The following is a 19,814-nucleotide window of genomic DNA, read 5'->3' as shown; positions in this document are numbered from 1 at the left end:
CCATCCATCTTCCAAGCCGCTTCTCCGTCAGGGTCACGGGGGGGTGCTGGAGCCTATCCCAGCAGTCATCGGGCAGAAGGCAGTGTAAAGCTCCCATCCAATTTAAACTTATATAAAAAATTAATGAAAATGACTGATTGAATTCAAATGTCTACTAGAACTTAAATATTTCAAACATTTATTGCTGCAGCTTAGCTGCAAGTTCCCTTATCCAACAATGTAAGAAATGAAATACCACTTCTGAAAATGTTGCTTTTACTTCAAAATTATACAAATACAAATCTGAATTAAACACAAATATATGTTATGAAAAAGTAAATAAATGTGCTTCTGGCTTATCCTGAACATCAACATGTCTAAATATTAATAATCACGAGCAGGGTTGAGAGTGCCTTTCGAAGTGTTCACTTTACACATGGCATTTCAACTGTACAGGCATTACATTTCATTTAAAGGTTCCACACTTCAGAATCAGAAGTCGGAGGGCTCTTTTTTCAGTTTATAACATTTGACTGTCACTCTACCTTATCTCCGTGAGATTGCTGCCTTTTGCACGTTCTAAAAAATATCCTGATGTGCTTTTCATCACAGCCAAACCCTGACAGCTAGGTGTGGCAAACTAACTCGATGTTAGGACCTTCTGGAGCGGCGTGTAGAAGAAGTGGAGGGTGTGGGATTGGGCGCAGGCACTGCAGATGAAGACTGGCTTTGTGAGCCCTGTGATTGGGCCTGTTGGATTTCTGAGAAATCAAAGCATTAGGACTGCAATTAGACATCTCTGAATGGTGCTGCTGCACACACAAATAACACTAGGTTGGTGCAAATACGAATACATTTTCCTAACCTGGAATTTCATGAGTCCAGAAGTCATTGCATGAAGGGCAGTGAGGGTCACTACGGCCTTTAAAATATCTGGCAACACAAGGCAGGTGCATCTTAATGCCACAGGTTGTATTTTCACATATTTGGCTCTGAAAACATGAGGAATGAAGTTATTATTTAGACAGGCGATATACATTTTGATAAATTATTTAGTATTTCCAGTGATGTCTCCATAATGAGGTCAAAACACTGTATTGCTGGTACTGAGGACACAGTACTGACACTATGATTAAGGTACAAATGGTTAAGAGAAAGGATGAAATCTGTAAACAGCCAAAATGCTAGAGTTTGATACTAGTCCTATAATGGCTGTATGCTAAATCACCTTTTATTGCTATTGTGATAAGAGTTTTTGTGATGAACACATTGTGAGAGCGGTGATGACAGAACAGATCAAATTACCTCATACACAGAGCACCAGAAAGATGTTGGTACATTACCGGTGCAAACCTAATGAGATATTCTCTGCTCTGAGACTGAACTTACATTAGGCTAAGCAGTCAATTATAAAACATGCAGTTGAAGAAAAAAAGCACTCCATCCACTAAACTACAAACCTGTAAAGATGCATCAAGCATTAGGATTGTTCTCAGGACCAGTATTGTGTTTAAGCGTGTGAGAAAGTAATAGCTACAGTCGCAACAATCATATTGCATTAAATTAATTAAATATACATTATATTAAATATACATATACATGCATTAAATATACAAAAAGCAAATTAAAAATCCTGATTGTTCTTCAGCCTTTCAGTGCACAAAAAATGTGCTTACAGTTCTGATGCAAGAAGCCGTTAATATTTCTTCATATTTTGCAGAATAGTGAACGGTGATTTTGTAATTTTGTATAATGATTTCTGCTTGAAGGAGAAGTTAGATTTCTGTTTATACCTAAAAAAAAGCCTACCCACGTTGCATGCAGTCATGCGTTATTTTAATAACATCACTTCTCATATCATCGTTATATATTTATCAAACATCGCATTTTCCAACATCATACAGCAATGAGGCAAACTAAAGAGCTACAGTACATGTAAATATAAAGATCAAGATTACTGTAAATTTCTAGTGTGCTTCTTTAGATACAGAAAAAAATACTCTTATCTGAATGCATTTATAATCCTCACCTGGAAGGCAACGTTGTGGCACACAAAACACATTTTGATGAGGTCTTGGTAAATCATGCGCATATATTGCTCCATCTCAATAATGCAGCGAGTGCTCAGAGTGTATTCACCTTGTTTCTAAGGGAAGAGAGTTCGGGTTCTGTTAAATATAACAGGACAGAACAAAGGAAAATAGAGTAGCATTAATCTGTAGCTATGGACAGACACTCAGTTTGTTTTTCTGGCATTATCTAAACAAATCAGTAACAAATTTCACTATTTCAGTAGTCAGTCTTACTGAGCCGATAAGCACGACTGGTTCAAAATCTAGAATGTTTTAGACTGACAGCATTTCTTAATTAGTCTGCAGATCATTGTAGTCAATAAAAATTCCCACCTCATTTTAAGTTTAAGCCACTTTCAATTTGTAGTTTAAATGAAGGCATCGAAAATTTTTAGGAATCAGCAGCGAAGGTGTGGGGATCAAAACATTTGGAGCGAGACCCGAGCCCTGTTCGCCTGTCCTATTTTTTGCTCTCTCTGCTCATTAAGTCATCTCCACTTTTAAATTCTTTTAAATATCTTTGGACGTGTGAAGGCCACGTAAGACTTTCAGTGCTTGTGCATTATGTGTTATGTTAATGTAGAATACTATAGACATAATTATTCTAGGCTCTCCTCAGACTCTATTCAAGCTGTAGGGCACATTTAAAAATTCCTATTTTTTTTGCCCTTAAAATGTAGTTAAACCACATTCTTTTCTCCTGTCTTAACCACAGCCTATTACAAATAAGGTTGTCAGCAACAGTCTGGAAGTGTGTAAGCCTGCACAGATGTATATGAATCGCCTTAATTTTGATGCATATGAAGCATGTCACTGCAACATTTCAACCAGCATCACCAAGCTCAGTAACATGCTCAGAAAGGAACCCAAAGCACCTGATTTGACCATGCAATAGGCAAATGCCCTGTCCAAACATGGACTATTTGACCTCTCATCCATACAAAAGCATTTTCATTAACAAAAACAGCTTTTGCAAACCATTATTTAGGGATGCACCAGCATGGGAATTGTGGGCCAGTGTTGAAATTCAGTATTCTCCATGTACACATCTGTTAATGCTGATGTCTACATCAATATATACATATTAATAAAATGTAACTGAAAGTAACTTGATTAACATTATAACATTATGTAAGAATTATTTCCTTATGGTTATTAATGCACTGATGAATAAAATGCAGACATTTTAGCAGTTATACAGCATCACTTAAATGTTTGCTCTTCTGAAGTACAATAAATACAGGTTCTCACAAAAGTGAGTGCATCCCTCACATTTCTGCAAATATTATATCTTTTCATGGGACAGCACTATAGAAATGAAGCTTGGCTATAACAAAGTAGTCAGTGTGCAGCTCGTATAGCAGTATAGATTTACTGTCCACTGAAAATACAGCACACAGCCATTAATGTCTAAATAGCTGGCAACACAAGTGAGTCCACCTCACAGTGAACGTGTCCAAGTTGTGCCCAAAGTGTCAATATTTTGTGTGACCTTCATTATTATCTAGCACAGCCTGAACCCTCTTGGGCATGGAATTCACCAGAGCTGCACAGGTTGCGACTGGAATCCTCTTCCACTCCTCCATATCACGGAGCTGGTGGATGTTAGACACCTTACACTCCTCCTCCTTCCGCTTGAGGTTGCCCGACAGGTGCTCAACTGGGTTTAGGCCCATCACCTTTACCTTTAGCAAGGTATTGTGTTGGAAAACTGTCATGCGGCAGTTTCCGAAGTTAGGGGATCAGGCTCTGCTTCAGAATGCCACAGTACATGTTGGAATTCATGTTTCCCACAATGAACCGCAGCTCCCCAGTGCCGGCAGCACTCACGCAGCTCCACACCATGATGCTACCACCACTATGCACACAATTTGAATATGTTCACTGTGAGGTGTGAGGTGCTTGTGCTATAGATTTACTGTCCTCTGAAAACTCAGCACACAGCCATTAATGCCAACCATAAATGTCCATTAAATAGTAAATGGTAAATAATAAATCTATACTGCTATACAAGCTGTACACTGACCATGTTATAACCTAGTTTCATTTCTATAGCGTTGTCCCACGAAAATATATAATAAAATATTTGCAGAAATGTGAGGGGTGTACTCACTTTTGTGAGAAACTGTATGACATCAAATATTAATTTGAAATGTGAGTCAAATCTAAACTTTGTTCTGATGATAATTTTTTGGAGCAATTATCCACTGATACCAATATAATTCTGATATCATCGTGCATCCCTACTACTGTCCAGGGTGGTGAATTATTTAAAGGTGTGTGTTATTTAACAGGTGTGTGTGTGCAGGCAAAACATTTTTTTGACGACGCTTTCAAGCTCATATGAGCTTTTACAAATCATTTGTCAGTTCTCATGTGAACAGAGAAATTTTCAATTATGCTGTTGGTTTAAAAAGGCTAAATATGCATGCGTGTGCAAGATGCCTAAGGCAACGCTCCTGCATAAGTCTTGTATTCAACACCTACAAGTATTTAAAAATAAATAAATAAATCACCAAGTTAGCTGCATCAATATGAAATAATAATCTAAAACAAATACCTCGTTTAACCATTTGTCCTGAACAAATTTATTCAGTACATGTTCTGTCTCCTTCTTCTTCATTTTTTTTGATTTGAGACTGTCAGCACAATTCAGAATATCGGTGGAGGAGGCAGTACCATTCTCTGAATCTACAATCAGATCCATCTGTGGAGAAAGATGAAATGACAATAAATTATTTAGAAATATCCAGCTTGTGCGGCTTCAAAGCGATAGCGTGTAACCTAAATGGCTTTGGAGATGCATGCACATATTTGTTGTTCTAGCAGCATATCAAGGCGAACATGAAATTTCCATAAGCAAATCCAGTACAGCAAATGATTTACCGTTTTTCTGAACAGTTCCAATTCATTATCAGCATAATCAGAGGACATTCTTGTTACGTCCGTTTCAGCCATGTTGACCTGAATGAAAAAGAAGGACCCAGAGTATCACGTACATGTTCATGCTGATATCACAACATGCATACATATTATTACTAACCAATGCATAATACTGTAGGCCATCCTCTTCTGACATGCCCTTTCTGATGTGCATGAACATGGGCTGAAGTTGAGCGTTGATGACATCGATGAATTCATCCAGTCTATCTGGTGAGTAATGTGCTAAACAACACAAAAAGCATTTTTCTTACCAAGCACTTTTTTATCCAATGGTATATACTTTCACCACTTTATTAGGTACCTTGTAGCTGTAATCACTGTCCATTTTACCAGGTCCATTTACTAAATATGTGTATTCTGGAACTCCAAAATTAAAAGACTGTAGTCTTGTTTCTTTATAATTTGTTAACCTTACTCCACCCCATTTACTACCAGTGAACATGCAGTATTTGGGTAGTGGGTTAATTTCAACACTGCAGTGATGCTGACATAGCAGTGGCATGTTCGAGTGCATTACACCAAGCAGTGTCACTGCTGGACTGAGAACAGTCCACCAACCAGAAAAAACCCAGCCTACCCGGTCCTTTGATCACTGATGAAGAAGTACGGGATGACTAACACAAACTGTGCAGCAACAGAGGAGCTCTAATCTCTAACTTTATATCTACCGACAAGGTCTTATAAAGTTGACAGTGAAAATTATCCACGACCCACATAATACCTGCTCTGTGGTGATGCTGTGGGGGGTCCTGACCATGTATGTACTGAGAAAATGCTAACACGGAGTATGCAGAGAAACAGACAGACTGCAGTCTGTAATAGTATAACCATCTATACCTAGAACTGAAACTGCCTATAGGGTTACCATTCCTAATGAAATGGACAGTGAGTTTAGATACAAGCAGGGTAGGTATAGCTAATAAACTAGGCAATGGTTGGTTACACACCTCCATGGGTTTCACAGCAATGTCGATGAAGTGCCTTTGCCTGGAGGCTACTGACGATCCCATTACTCATCAATGTTTGTAAGAACCTTTTATGACTGTCTCCCATTGGTCGAGACATTCTGGAGGATAAGCAGGACATAAGGATTGTAATTACCTACATAAATAGGTGCACGCACGCACATACATACATACATACATACATACATACATACATACATACATACATACATACATAAGGTGCAACGTTAGGAACAGTTACGATGGATAGTGTAGTGGGTAACACCTCTGCCTTCTCTGCTGTAGACTGGGGTTCAATCCCCTCCTGGACAGGCCCCCTACACTATACCAATAAGGGTCCTTGGGCAAGACTCCTAACGCTGCCTTTGCCTCCCTGTGTAAATTGATCAAATTGTAAGTCGATCTGGATAAGAGCGTCAGCCAAATGCTATAAATGTAAAACGTTTGCATCCAAGTACGTAACGTAACGTTAACGTATATAAATTAGTCAGCGAGCTAACGCGCTACAAAACGTGTTTTATCGGTCACAAATCAGCAGTAAACGAAGCAACGAGGCTACGTTGCGATACTAAATCACAAGTCTGGGTATTATGTGTATCAGGCATGTCTTAAAGCCGAGAACCGTGTCGAGCCCATAAGATAAATCGACGTTAGTCTAAGGTCCGTTCCCCGCCTAACGCTGCGGCCCACGGCGACAGCAAACCCAGCTGACGGTTACACACACTAATGTGTCGTGTCGCGACAGTGATATAACCAGTAAGCTGACCTACAGTAGAGGCAGTCGAGTGTCACGCCATGACATTACCAGTGTTTTCAGTAAGTAAGGAAAACGCCACTGAACCTTCTGTGGGAAAGACGCGCCGTGTTTGTTTACAGCAGGTTAGCTAGGATGCTACCTTCACAAAAACCTCTCAACGCTTCGCTTCATCGGCCAAACTGCCCAGGATACTCTGCTTTTATTTATTCTCCTCGTGTATCTAGAAGAGACCGTATTTACGAGCACAGCAACTCACTTCGCATGACTTTTTACAAGAGTTTGTCTGCAGCTGCTTTCAATCTACCGCGCACCACCAGAGAACCGCGCTCAAACACTTCCGCTCTGGTGAACCGTCAACACATTCTGGGGTGCAGGATTTCAACGGCGCACTTCTTCCCACAGAAACAGCGCTTAAAATCTCGCCATGGCCGAGCAGGCGGGCTATTTTACACTCAGCTGATATTACACGTATGTAGCATTTCAAGAAAGACGATAAAAATGTGATAAGCCAGAAATAAAAAATAAAAAATCTTGGCCTCTTTTAATTATTTTAAAATAAAAGTCCCAATGTCCCACACTAAATGTACCGGGAAGATCATAAAACACAGTATGTATAACGGGGGGGGGGGGGGGGGGGGGGGGTAATATAACTAGCTAACTAACTAACTACCTAAATAAATAAATAATAAAAATAAAATACAAAATAATAATAATAATAATTTTCTCACTCTCCCGAGACTAAGGGAAAATAAGTACACATTCTCTAACGGAAGGCACAACTCATGCACGATTTAACTATTTGCTGAATTGAACATATTGGACATAAAGAAACGACTGTATGTCCATCAGTTTCACAAAAAAACCTTGAACTTTACATAAAAGCTATAATAAAAATAAGAATAATGAATACATTCTAATATACATCTTTTTCCCATTTCTGACATAACTGAAGTAGCACAAACCAATAGATGTTAACACACAAAACTAAATAATAAGGTTGGAGACTTCTTTCCATAATTTTTTATATAAAGTCAGTGGGAAAAAAAGATGGGGCACAGTTTCTGTTCGTGTTGTGCAAAAAGCACAATTGACATTGATAACATCTTCATATGTACCCAGAAAATGTTTTGCATAAGTTGCACGAAATGTATGCAAAAGGCCGAAAGAGATTTTCCTTATCTTATTTGTTATTACTATCTGTGTGGCAATAACCAAATGTTTTCCCATTGAAAACTACCCACAGAGTTATTCTGGGAACTTAAAATATCAGTTGGATAGGGAACCCCTTAAAGTCAACATGAATCAGAAATCATATCGCATATTTTCTTCCATAGCGAAACATCTTTCTGAGTGGTCTCTGAGATGGCAGGGTTGTTTTCTGCTCGATGACGGGAAGGGGTGGTGGGACATGGAGGTTAATATTATTCTTCCATAATATTATGCCTGCTTGCGCATGATGCCTTAATCAAAACTTGGAAGATGTGTTAGAGGCAGACATAAGTCACCACACTTTGGAAAACAATTTTTTTTTGTCTTTGAAATTATATGATGTGATTTGATATGATATGATGTGATGTGATATGATGTGATATGTTGTAATATGATATGATGTGATATGATATGATGTGATATGATGTGATATGATGTGATATGATATGATGTGATATGATGTGATATGTGATGTGATATGATATGATGTGATATGTTGTAATATGATATGATGTGATATGATATGATGTGATATGATGTGATATGATATGATGTGATATGATGTGATATGTGATATGATGTGATATGATGTGATATGATATGATGTGATATGATGTGATATGATGTGATATGATATGATATGATGTGATATGATGTGATGTGATGTGATATGATATGATATGATATGATGTGATGTGATATGATGTGATATGATATGATGTGATATGATGTGATGTGATATGATATGATATGATATGATGTGATATGATATGATATGATGTGATATGATGTGATATGATATGATGTGATATGATGTGATGTGATATGATATGATGTGATATGATGTGATGTGATATGATGTGATGTGATATGATATGATATGATGTGATATGATGTGATGTGATATGATGTGATATGATATGATGTGATGTGATGTGATATGATAAGATGTGATGTGATATGATGTGATGTGGTGTGGTGTGGTGTGGTGTGGTATGGTATGGTATGGTATGGTATGGTAAGGTATGATATGATATGATATATAATATGATGGATCATAATTAATATGAACAGGGACATGAACTAACAAAATAGCCAACATTTTGATTCAGGCTGATTTTAAGCAAAGCCACAGAGCTGTGAGGAGAGTCTCTATCAGAGTGAGAAATTCTTGGCAGGACACTTAAAATAACAAAACAGTTCACTATGATTCACAAGGGAGGTTTCCTACCGCAAGGGTTTCTTTGACTGAGAAACAATGAGCTGCTGTTTTCCAGCAGTTTGTGTCTTTAGGCGTGGTTTTAAGCCTGTGTCTAACTGACTGTGTTCTTTCTGTTATGCTGAGTTTATCAGTGCATGCTTAATTATCTAATGTCCTTATGTTTATTGGCAGGTGTTACTTGGCACGACCCATATCCTCCTGACTACCAGCAGTTCATTTTTGTCCTCTCTAGAGGACCTTTTTAAACTTCAATATCTCTCACCCCCTGCATAACACTAAACCAACTCATGCTGTTCCTTACAGAGGACATTTAGACCTTTTGAATGATATCCCATTTGTGGGGGTGGAGTTTTAGGAACTTTTTTTTTCTCTCAAAGAAAATGGCGTCCTTCACCACGGGGGCATTTTACGGCAAAAGGAAAAGTAAGTGCAAAATACTTAAATCTCAACAAATGTTGTTTTGAAATATTGGTGATATATTTTAAATAAATATCTTAGGAACATGTTAAATCAATTTAAAAGTCAGTGTGACCCTGTTTCATCACAATATTTAAGCTTTTAAGACATGTCCTCTGTAGTGGACATTGGTAGTTATGTTTTTGATTTTGTTTTTTTAAACATGAGAAGGGCAGGATTCATTATCAGAGGCAGAGAGGATTTTGCTGAAAATTGTTGAGGGAAATTCAAACATTGATCCAATGTGGGCATGTTATACATCATTCAAACCGTCTGGCTCTCCGGATTACGATGCGATGATCCGTTTTACTGTACGACGTAGGGTTTCCGAATTAGAGCCAAAAGAGTGTGGCATTTCAAACAGGAGATTTTTTTTTGCGAAAACTCAGAAGCCGTGCGTAATGACCCCTGGCGGTCGGCGGAACACATTACACGGAAACCGCTTACAGATCCGGTTACCTCTCACTTCTTGGCTTCAAAATGACACCACACCCGTGTATTTCCGATAATGCGTTCGGTAGTAATCCTCTTTTTTGTGCAAAGAGTGCTTGTAAAAAACAGAAGGCAAAAATCTTTTATGTCTAATTTAAACCCAAATTAAAATATGTTCTCCTTGGGCTATCGCTTTCAAACACACGTGGTCGTAAAGCTGAGATTCTCCCCTTTCCAACGACACGTCAATCAAACCTGTCGACCAACCAGGTGTCACGTTAGGCGGACGCGCAACAGGGGAGGCGCGATATAACCTGGAAGATTAGCGCCAAGTGCGCAGGAGGCACGGTAAACACAGCTCACATGTTTGAAGTTCCCATGTCCACTGTAGTGGACACATTATATCTTTAAAATAAAAAAAAAAGATATTTTTTAAATGTTGTCAATGTCTTTATTTACCTTAAAACATTTGGGGAAGTAAAAAACAAGATTTTTAAACTTTTTTTTCCCTGGTAGTCAGGAGGATATGACTATATGATTTCCAGTATAAAACAATACTAATAGTTGAAAAAAACATTGTGTAACAATTTCTCAGCTGTGTAGGTTTTGGTTTCGCATTGAGGCGTACAACAAACTCTGGCTTCACTTTGTGCTGTACTTGATATCATTATCATTACTGTGGAAAACATAATACACTTAAACAAAGATTATAAGTTCAAGGATTTTAAATAGGAAAGTTTAACTTCTGACTTTGCTTTTTAATGAGTGTTTCAGTTCTGGATCTGGATACAGAACCAGATGTTCTATTACTTGGTAATAATGCTTTATAACAGTGTTATAAATGGAACAAATGTCCATCACTGTAGTTTAATGCCCTTTATGTCAATGCAATGTTAGTTGCTTCATAGAGCATCTTATGGCATCTTGCAATTGCTGGCAAAAGCTGTTCATAAATACTCAAATATTGCTTCATAAATATATTATCCAGTGCTTATGTATGTGTTATGAAGTGCTACCGAAGTTCTTTAGGTCAGTTCATTAAATGTTTAACAAATTGATATTTTTTTCTGAAGAAAAGCACTTTTAGCACAACATTAGTAAACTCTACGGAGAAATCCTGGAGAGGATGTCCAACCAGGCTGCACTAAGTGTACTGTAAAGCTCATGTCAAAGTCTGTAAAGCACATCAAAGCCTGCGCCTGTTTGTCTTTCAGTGGTGTCGCTGAGCTTATGTTCATTGATGAGATTGTGTATACAGCAATAAAAAGGTATATTGTGAAGTGAAATCATCTTAAATGTTGTAAATATTTCTAATATCTCTCGCTTTGAGATTGGTGTAATCTTTTCAAAAGATCATTTAGCTCATTTCTAGACATCGTATTTCTTTTAAGTGATAGTAGGAAGGCAAACGATCTCAGTATATTGGCGGATAATCTTGCTTGTTTCAAACACATTTCTCACAAAAAAGCAACAGTATCTGCCAATACAATTTCACTTACTAAAACAAGCCCTTGTCAGTGTAGGCCAATATACCAGAGACAACTCCCCTGTTGTCGTCAGGCATCTTACATTTATTACTTACATTTACATTTATGGCATTTTGGCTGATGCTCTTATCCAGAGCGACTTACAGTTTGATCATTTTACACAGGGAGGTGAAGGTGGTGTTAGGAGTCTTGCCCAAGGGCTCTTATTGGTATAGTGTAGGGGGCCTGTCCAGGCGGGGGACTGAACCCCAGTCTACAGCGGAGAAGGCAGAGGTGTCACCCACTACACAATCCAACCGATCTTGGCTTGGACTAGTTACATATGATGGTGAATGGGTCTCACGATTCAGGTCTCATGAGTGGGCGACGCTAACGGCTAAACTGACAGGAAAAGGCCCACAGATGACCTCTCCGTGTGTGGGAGCCATGCGTGCAGGGTGAAGTCGCTCTGTGCAGCTCTTCAGTTTTCCCCACCAGATGTCAGCAGTGAGAGCGGCCAGCGCTCTGGATTCCCACCGCACACCAGATACAACAGCAGAGGGTGGAAAGAAAAAGAGAAGAGCACTCATTTATCACTCTTCACCACAGAAACAAAACCGCTCCAAATAGGCGGCCCCTATATAATGTCCTCCAGCCCAGGGAGACACAGGCGCAGACGCAGAGCCGAGGCAAAAGCGCACAAACACACTACTTTTCCAGCGCCGCTGTCTCGGCGCGGGGGTAGAAACACTGCGGGCGTGGATTTCCTCGGAAGAGCGTAATCATTCCAGTAAAGCCAGAAACCCCGCCCACACAGCCATACAAATCCATGACTTAGAAGGGGAAGCAGGACAAGGTGCTGGGTTTCCTAACTCCATATGCTCAGCGCACATAATCAGTAGCCTGTGTTTAAACTTAGGAATACAGGATCTCGCGCACATTCCAGCGCTCCAGAGTAGGAAAAACTCGAATTCCCTCGGCTCGACATCGTCCCGGCTCGTATGGGTAAGTTACATTTAAAGCGCGCCTGTGGGTTCTTAAGAAGGAAAACGCGTCTCATCTCCTGGCGACTTTTACAGAACTTACATGTTTACATGTAACGTCATTTAACTTTGACAAACGACGTCAGATAAAAAAAAAAGAAGAAAAAGCTCGCTTCACTTTCCTGTGTTTCTCTTTTCCACGCTCTTCTGCTTTCGCTCATGGCGTCTCCAGCACTGACTTTCTGGAGCCACTGTTCACAATGAGTGTGATCGTACAGCTCAGCCTGTTCCTCATCAGCGCTGGACTCACAGCAGCCGATGAATCTAATGGTGAGTCTGCTGTTTATTTAGGTTATCAGTATTCATGTGCACTGTACTACTGTTTATTTATATTATTTATAGGTGGCAAAGTTAGGATAATACAACTAGTCAACTGCAACCTGGCTGAGCTCCTTCAGTTCTGGAGTTACCTATTAATACTGAGGTTTATAAGGGTCCTTGGACTCCTAACACCACCTTCGCCTCCCTGTGTAACAATAATCAAAATTGCAAGTCACTCTGGATAAGAGCGACAGCCAAATACCATAAATGTAAATGTTTATGATTTAGTAACTGCTATCCTGAAAGTATGGCCCAGCAGGAAAAGTATGGTAAAGTGAAAGTATGCTTTTCCTTCTCTCGTAAAGTTTCAATTTGAAGATGAAAACTTTTGTCCCTGTTTATCCCCAAGACCTGTTGACTGTTTGGCTGTCAATTTGATCCTAAGTTGTGTCCTGGTTGGCTAGTTCTTCTGGTTTTCGGCTGTTTTCGACCTTTGTTTGTTTACAGCCGGTTGATGGACTGGTCCGCATTTAGCCCGTCTATCTGCCTACCTCTTGTAATCCATCCAGTACAACTGCTTTTCAGTATAGACTTTTTTTATAGTATACACATTCAGATTTTATTTCTGAACTTCATTAGAAGGTAGATGAATAATCTGACATTTAAATATGTAATATTTCTAACTTCTGTAATTTTGAGGGGAAAACCTGCTGCAGAATGAAGAGGCTTCTTTGTGAGCCGAGTCAAATGGCGCAACTCGCCGTGACTCATACCCCATTACAAATGTTGACTTATTTTAAGTGTCTTTGTCTTTTGATGGAGGGTGTTTAACTTTCACATACAAATGTCTATTGAACACATATTTTCGTTCTGAGTGCATGTACAACGTCTCTTCCAGCCAGCTACTTTAAATATAACGTGTGAGTAGTAAGGAATTGAATACAGACCTTTACAATTTAAGGAGTTTATTCATTAGTGGGAAGTTTTCCAGAAAATACGTTTTAAGCTTGACTACTTAATTGCCGCTCAACCCAGTGGCACTTGCTGTATCAAAGACTTCCACATAAAGTGCTGTCTTACTAATCTTTAAAAATTCTTTCCAAATTTCAGAACCTCAACCCAGTCTGGAATGCCTGAATGACTACGACACAGAGATGGTTTGCCAATTGTGGTCAGAAAGACTCAACAGCTGCCCCGAATACAAGCTCAATATATCCCTGTATACAATCCCTGATGAGTGAGTATCAGTAATGATTCAGTTAGTAGGCAAACAATATGAAATGTTTTTTTCCTTAAAAATCTTCCGCTCTATCATAACATTACACCTTTCTAATTTTCAGAGTGTTTACATGCAGCTTTGTGAATGTCTCTCCCAATGCCTGCGAATGCAAATTCGAAATGCAAGGCTTCGTTCTTGAGAGATTTAAGGCAAACCTGTCCAGAGGAGAAAAGGAGTTGCTGTTTAAGGAGATCGATATTGCAAGCAGCAGTAAGTGGCTCGTGATTGGTTTCATTTTAATCATCTCATCCTTTTATTGGCTTCTTGGCTTTTCAGTGATCATGTCCCTATGATATCAGATCTGAAGCACTGAATAAAATATAACTTTGTAACCTTACAGAAAGACGTATTTCTCACTAATACTCGTCCAGGGGTATGAAGTTGAATCTTTAGACTGTATGTTATTGTAACGCCGAGCGATGACAGAATTTCAGACGCTTGTGGATAGAAGATAGATAAGTTTAATGATAAACTGGTCAACCAAATAAAAAAACACCAAGAGTAATCAGAGTTCAAGCAAGGGGTCGAAACCAATATCCCAAAAACAGCAAAGGTGCAAAAACGGAGGGCAAAAAGACGTAGTCAAATAAAGAAAAACAGCGGGCCATAAACGTGGTCAACCCCATAAACACACAAGAGAGACCGCTTAGTAATGTCAGTGAAACAACACCTCGCAAAGACTAAGTCTACAGCCCGGGCTTTTGTACTCTCAGCTATGACGATTCACAGGTGAAGACAGTTAAAAGTCAGGTGATTGCGAGCGCTGATAGGAGCGCATGTTGACATCCGAGGTATTGTTGACGTCCAGCGTATTCTGGGAGTTGGAGTCCGAGTCCGAATGCGGACTCACATGCGTGACAGTTATATAGTTCGTTCTTTTTGGAGTTGAATGGAGTTGCTGCTTTGTTATTGTTAACGTAGTTTTTAATCATTAAAATCAATGTTTTTTTAGCCTCTTGTACATTTATAACCAGTATCTTCAAACTGTAGTCCTTTGTATATCATATTAACTATAACTAGGCTATAGTATTCCACCGTAGGGCTCATGTAAAATGGCTTTCCCTACTTTGAAATGTTTAAGAACTTGTATATAAATGTGTTGATTGTGATTTCTATAGTTGACATGATGTTCCCTTCTTGTTCATGTGCCATTTCCAATATTGTGTCCAGCCTCTGTGCTTTTCAGAGTTTTATATATTTAATCAAGAGTTGTAACGGTGCATAATGCATGTACATAACTAACTATGTATTTCTTAATGCAGTCAAACCCAAACCACCAACCATCGTATCAGTCAATCTGACAGAAAAAGGAAATTTCCTTATTACCTGGGACACCAACTACCCATCACCTCTTCAAAAAACGTTTTCTGATAGTCTGAGTACGGAGCTGACCTACGGCGTTAAAGGAGGCAAAAACAATGTAAGTGAACTGGTTAAACATGAATCAGTATACATCACTTCACGTATACCATTTTACACAAGCACAGTAAACACAGGAGATGATCATTTTTCGTTCGTCCACACAGGTGATACATTTGGAAAAAGGACGAACGGAATATGAGATTGTGGGTAGAAACCTTCAGCCCAACTCCGATTATGTTGTGATGGCAAGAGTGAGCACAGAATACAACCAGAATCTGAGGTTCAGCGACTATAGTCAACCATACGAGTTCAGAACATGTAGGTTTTCATAAGTAAGACTCTCATTAAACCACGCACTGAAAAATGATTGTGTATTTAACTGGATTACACGTCTCTGTGTCTTCAGCCATGTTTTTACAGGTTATTCTGAAGATATTAATTCCCATCTTGTGTGTCAGTCTGATCATCTTCATATCCATTCTTTTCTACTGTTACGTCAAGTAAGAGCCTTTCACTTTTTTTAGTTATTCATTTTAATCAGCTCTCAGTAGCTCTTCCTTTACAGTGGACCAGTAATCTGTGAAAGGGGAACTAAACCCATACCTTCTCTGAGATAGAGACAGTATATAACTGAACTCTGAAATAGTGACTGCCTTTTTTTATTTTTCATTGCTGTCCATTATTAAGTCAAAAATAATGAATCTAAAATGTCTAATAATGTAAACGTGAAGTCAGAGACTGTCAGAATAATGTGTCTTGCATCAGACTAATGCTCTTTTCACCTTTTCATTACAGAATCATAAAACAGTGGTGGGACAAGATTCCTGTTCCAAAAATAGCTCATAGTTTTGAAAAAACGGTAAACAGCACAATGTTTCTGCCATTTCTCCTGTCATGGATATATCCTTAGATATTTATGGACCTTTCTATGTGGACATTTCTAACACCTAACATGATTTTTTTAAAAGTTAAAAATAAACTGAGTAGTTAAAACATACATTTAAATGCTCTTAAGGTGTACTTGTTTGTAGTATATGATGGAACAGTAAGTACTTGCATGAAAAGTTTAGCTACATTAGCTGTTTATTTCCTTAAATTATTCTCCTTAATGTAATTACTATTGAGTAGACAGCAACAGAGGTATTAACAGGTATTAACACTTTAGCAAGTCAGAAGTTTATTACACACTTCTATAACCTGATACCTCCATTAGTTTGCATTGTAGTTCCCGTAGTTACTGAATAATAAGCCTTTCTATGAAATGGATCTGTAAGCATTACCTGGAAGCAAAAAATTGTGGTTAATACGAATGCATCACTGTAGTTTCTTCACAGTCAGTACCAATGAAAAGTATCAAATGTTTCATTTTGTGCATAATTCCTGTCTAAAATGACTGTGCTAAAACTGAGTAATAGTCACCTATTGCAAAACACTGAATTATGGCCACAGTTTTCCTTCTACAGAACTAAGTCATTTGATGGCTTTTTTCACTTTACCAGGTTCCACATTTGTCATCATTTGGAAGTGACTTCTCCCATGTCTATCTTGAAACTTCAAAACTGGACCCCGCTAAGGACAAGATGTGGTGAGACTTTATGTTACACACTCAACTTGTGTTAAAGCATGTGTGGAAGTTAGAGATGGCACAATACCACTTTTTTCTTTTCCAGTAGTGAAACCTTGAGTACTGGCCAAAAGCAATACTGATTCAATATCATTTCCTTAAAAACTGCTGCATTTCAAAATTAGCTGTTTTTAAACAAAGCACTGAGAAGTCTGGATGCATTTTGCATAATGGTGTTTTGTATTTAGGTTAAGCCAGTGATGCAATTACTTAGTGAATATTAGCCCACAAGCAGTTTTTGAACACAATGGCAAAGATTCTTGAAGCTAGTTGAGTCCTCAGAAACGGGCAACTCGTATTTCATTTGTTTCTTCATTACTGTAAGAGGAAGTGGATAAGACAATATGTAGTCAAGGGGTATGCAGCCAGTGGTCGGCACCAGTGTTGTCCTTCTCCTCCTGCACGTCGGGGGAACTTGGGCTTTGCTCTCCACCCCCTCCACACTCGCAGCAATCTCCCTGGCGTCCTCGCAGAGGTTCGTCGCCGCTGAGTGCTCGGGCCTCCGCCTTCCTGCCGGCTCTCTCGGCCGTCGTCGTCGGGGCCTGGGGGGCGGGTGCATGCCACACAGTGCTTTGCACATTAAACATTTGCAGCAAAGCACAGTTAACTCAGGTTAACCTGACTAAATCGAGACAAAGTACTGACGAACAATTACTGCCAGCTCAGTTTGTACTATTTAAAATTATTGGGCTGTTTGACTTTCTTAACTTTCCTTGCTGAAGAAGTGTGGATCAACAAAAAATAGAAAGGACTTAGAACTCAAACATTAATTTAATTTTTAATTTAATTAAATTCATTCCTTTACCTGGTATGGGTATGGTGTTTTGACCTAGCTCTCAAAATATATTGGGCTTGACAGTGCTCTAAAACTCTGTTCTTCTGTACACAGGATATCAACTCCTCAATTAGGTGTCAGCTGTGAAGACAGTCTCCAGAGTCTTGGAAAAAGTGGCGATTCCTCTCAGGTAATTTATGCGCAAACAGTCTCTGAGGATGCAGAAGATATCAATGGAAACAAAGATCAGTGTGAACTGCTTGAGGAATATAAATCAGCAAACCAAGTGCAATCAAACAGAGCCAACGTTGATATCCAAAGGGAATCTGGGAATAGCTCCGGCTCATCCTTCAGCAACAAGTGCTATTTGGGATCAGACTCCAGCGGCTCCTCCTTTCTGAACCAGTCTATTACACACTCCGCTTATCCCTCTAATGAGAGTGAGAATTCATTCTCGTCTTTGTCCAAAAACCTGGACCCAGTGATACCGACAGACTTTATGTACGGCCCGTGTAACAGCTGTTCAGTGTCAGTAGACTCGACTCAGTTCACACCCCTCAGCACCGAGACTATTATGGTTCCTGGATATCAGAGTGTGAATGAGCTCCTGGACCATGGAAACAAACCAGAAGACCAAGCGTTTATTAGTTATCACAATGATATTAATCTGATCATGGTAAAGACTATTCCAAAGAATCCACTAAGCGTATCTTCACCTGGTGATGACAGCATGATTATCCCAGTTGATGATACTTATCAGTCGTTTCCAAGCTTGGACCAAAACACATGGAGCTCTGACCACAGCACTGAACTAGAGCAGAACATCGCTCAGGCTGTAGCTCAGACGGCCCACCACAGCATGAGCTGTGTCAATCAGCAGGTACATGCACCATCATTAAAAGGTCTTTGCGGTCCTGTTTTGAATATTTCTCCAGGCATTCAAATCGACTGTTCTTATCAAAGGGTGTGATGTCACAGCTGAAAATAAGCCATATTAAATTGTATGTACAATACACTGTAACACAGAATATGAATATAGCCCAAAAAGAATACACACTTTCTGTTAAGCTAAGCCAAATAAGGTGACACATCTACAGGGAACAATATGGCATTTTTCTGGCATCTTTAGTGCACAGTTTCTGTTTACTTGAGTTCCTCACATTCTGGAAAAAATAAAATGTATATATGTGTGTATATCCTATAACATTTGTACAGGCCACATTTTATGTTTATGTTTTCCATTGTGCTAAATTCAGCAAATAAACAGTAATTGTGGATAAGTCAAACATGGCATTTGACCAGGGGGTGCCCAACATTTTGTATACTACTGTGTAATGAATGTGTGTCTTATGCAGAGATTCTTATGTACATTCTTTCTAATACACTCTTATGCACCTCGATAAATAGACATGCACAAATATGTAAAGTCTGTGTGAGTTAAAGCTGTAAAATTCATCAAATATATGATTATTGAAGGGAACAGATTCAAATATATCTTTTGCAAAGTATGACTATTAGAGGAAAATATAAGAACAAATTAGAAGCAAGAATAAGAGGAAATTTCCCTGTTATGTTTACATGCACTACCAATGTATACAGCACACTAGCCTGAAATGATTGTATATGGCAGAGCTGGTGATTGGATTTTACTGTAATTGTTGTCACAGGCTGTTTAGTTTACACCAGTTTGGTGAGTCATTTCTGTGAATGTCATCCTACTAAATAAAAAACTGCCTTGTATGAGACTATGTACATTATATACAAAGTGGGTTCTTATGTACCTTTATGTTATCATGCACTTCACAGCTCTTTACAAAGGAAAGGCATTAAAAAAGCTTTTTATTGCCTAAGAGGATGTGTCATGTCGCATGTTTCTTGTGGTATTGAGTGTAAAGAAAACAGGCGGTCTAACTACTTCATATGTGTTCAACTGCTGGTAATAGAGATGGCGTGTTGGTGTCGATTTGGA

The 19,814-nt window shown here is 38.9% G+C and overlaps 2 protein-coding genes across 6 annotated transcripts; one reads left to right on the top strand and one right to left on the bottom strand.

Annotated features, from left to right (window-relative positions):
* Positions 1-238: 238 nt before the first annotated feature.
* nsmce1 (NSE1 homolog, SMC5-SMC6 complex component) lies at positions 239-7,187 on the bottom strand. Of its 5 annotated transcripts, none has more exons than XM_017707532.2 (8): positions 6,973-7,179; positions 5,942-6,060; positions 5,095-5,216; positions 4,938-5,015; positions 4,612-4,758; positions 2,009-2,125; positions 845-971; positions 239-740 (listed from the first exon to the last, which is right to left on the bottom strand). In XM_017707532.2, the coding sequence occupies exons 2-8, from the start codon at positions 6,057-6,059 to the stop codon at positions 631-633; spliced, it is 819 nt and encodes a 272-aa protein (XP_017563021.1). In that variant the 5' UTR covers position 6,060; positions 6,973-7,179; the 3' UTR covers positions 239-630. The 5 variants fall into 5 exon arrangements, 4 of the variants coding, with proteins under 4 accessions (XP_017563021.1, XP_017563024.1, XP_017563022.1 ...); XM_017707535.2 differs by lacking the exon at positions 6,973-7,179 and adding an exon at positions 6,856-6,949; XM_017707533.2 differs by lacking the exon at positions 6,973-7,179 and adding an exon at positions 6,801-6,938.
* Positions 7,188-9,549: 2,362 nt separating this feature from the next.
* LOC108433151 lies at positions 9,550-19,597 on the top strand. The gene is made up of 10 exons (XM_017707531.2): positions 9,550-9,570; positions 12,717-12,814; positions 13,916-14,042; positions 14,146-14,294; positions 15,347-15,504; positions 15,611-15,764; positions 15,853-15,946; positions 16,242-16,305; positions 16,946-17,031; positions 17,960-19,597. Exons 2-10 carry the CDS (start codon positions 12,745-12,747, stop codon positions 18,813-18,815), a joined length of 1,758 nt encoding a protein of 585 aa, XP_017563020.2. The 5' UTR covers positions 9,550-9,570; positions 12,717-12,744; the 3' UTR covers positions 18,816-19,597.
* The last annotated feature ends 217 nt before the right edge of the window (positions 19,598-19,814 follow it).

Source organism: Pygocentrus nattereri, chromosome 27 (assembly GCF_015220715.1).
Source record: "Pygocentrus nattereri isolate fPygNat1 chromosome 27, fPygNat1.pri, whole genome shotgun sequence".
Taxonomy (NCBI): domain Eukaryota; kingdom Metazoa; phylum Chordata; class Actinopteri; order Characiformes; family Serrasalmidae; genus Pygocentrus; species Pygocentrus nattereri.
This window is presented reverse-complemented; position numbering and strand designations above follow the sequence as displayed.

What these genes read in the sequence shown, in the direction of transcription:
- nsmce1 (XM_017707532.2), bottom strand. Translation starts at nt 6,059, where the DNA reads ATGTCTCGACCAATGGGAGACAGTCATAAAAGGTTCTTACAAACATTG. An exon ending in TTGCTGTGAAACCCATGGAG is followed by an intron (nt 5,217 to 5,941) that starts GTGTGTAACCAA and finishes TGTGTTGTTTAG; the next exon opens with CACATTACTCACCAGATAGA. An exon ending in AGGACAAATGGTTAAACGAG is followed by an intron (nt 2,126 to 4,611) that starts GTATTTGTTTTA and finishes CTCTTCCCTTAG; the next exon opens with AAACAAGGTGAATACACTCT.
- LOC108433151 (XM_017707531.2), top strand. Translation starts at nt 12,745, where the DNA reads ATGAGTGTGATCGTACAGCTCAGCCTGTTCCTCATCAGCGCTGGACTC. An exon ending in CTGTATACAATCCCTGATGA is followed by an intron (nt 14,043 to 14,145) that starts GTGAGTATCAGT and finishes TCTAATTTTCAG; the next exon opens with AGTGTTTACATGCAGCTTTG. An exon ending in CTTTTCTACTGTTACGTCAA is followed by an intron (nt 15,947 to 16,241) that starts GTAAGAGCCTTT and finishes TTTTCATTACAG; the next exon opens with AATCATAAAACAGTGGTGGG.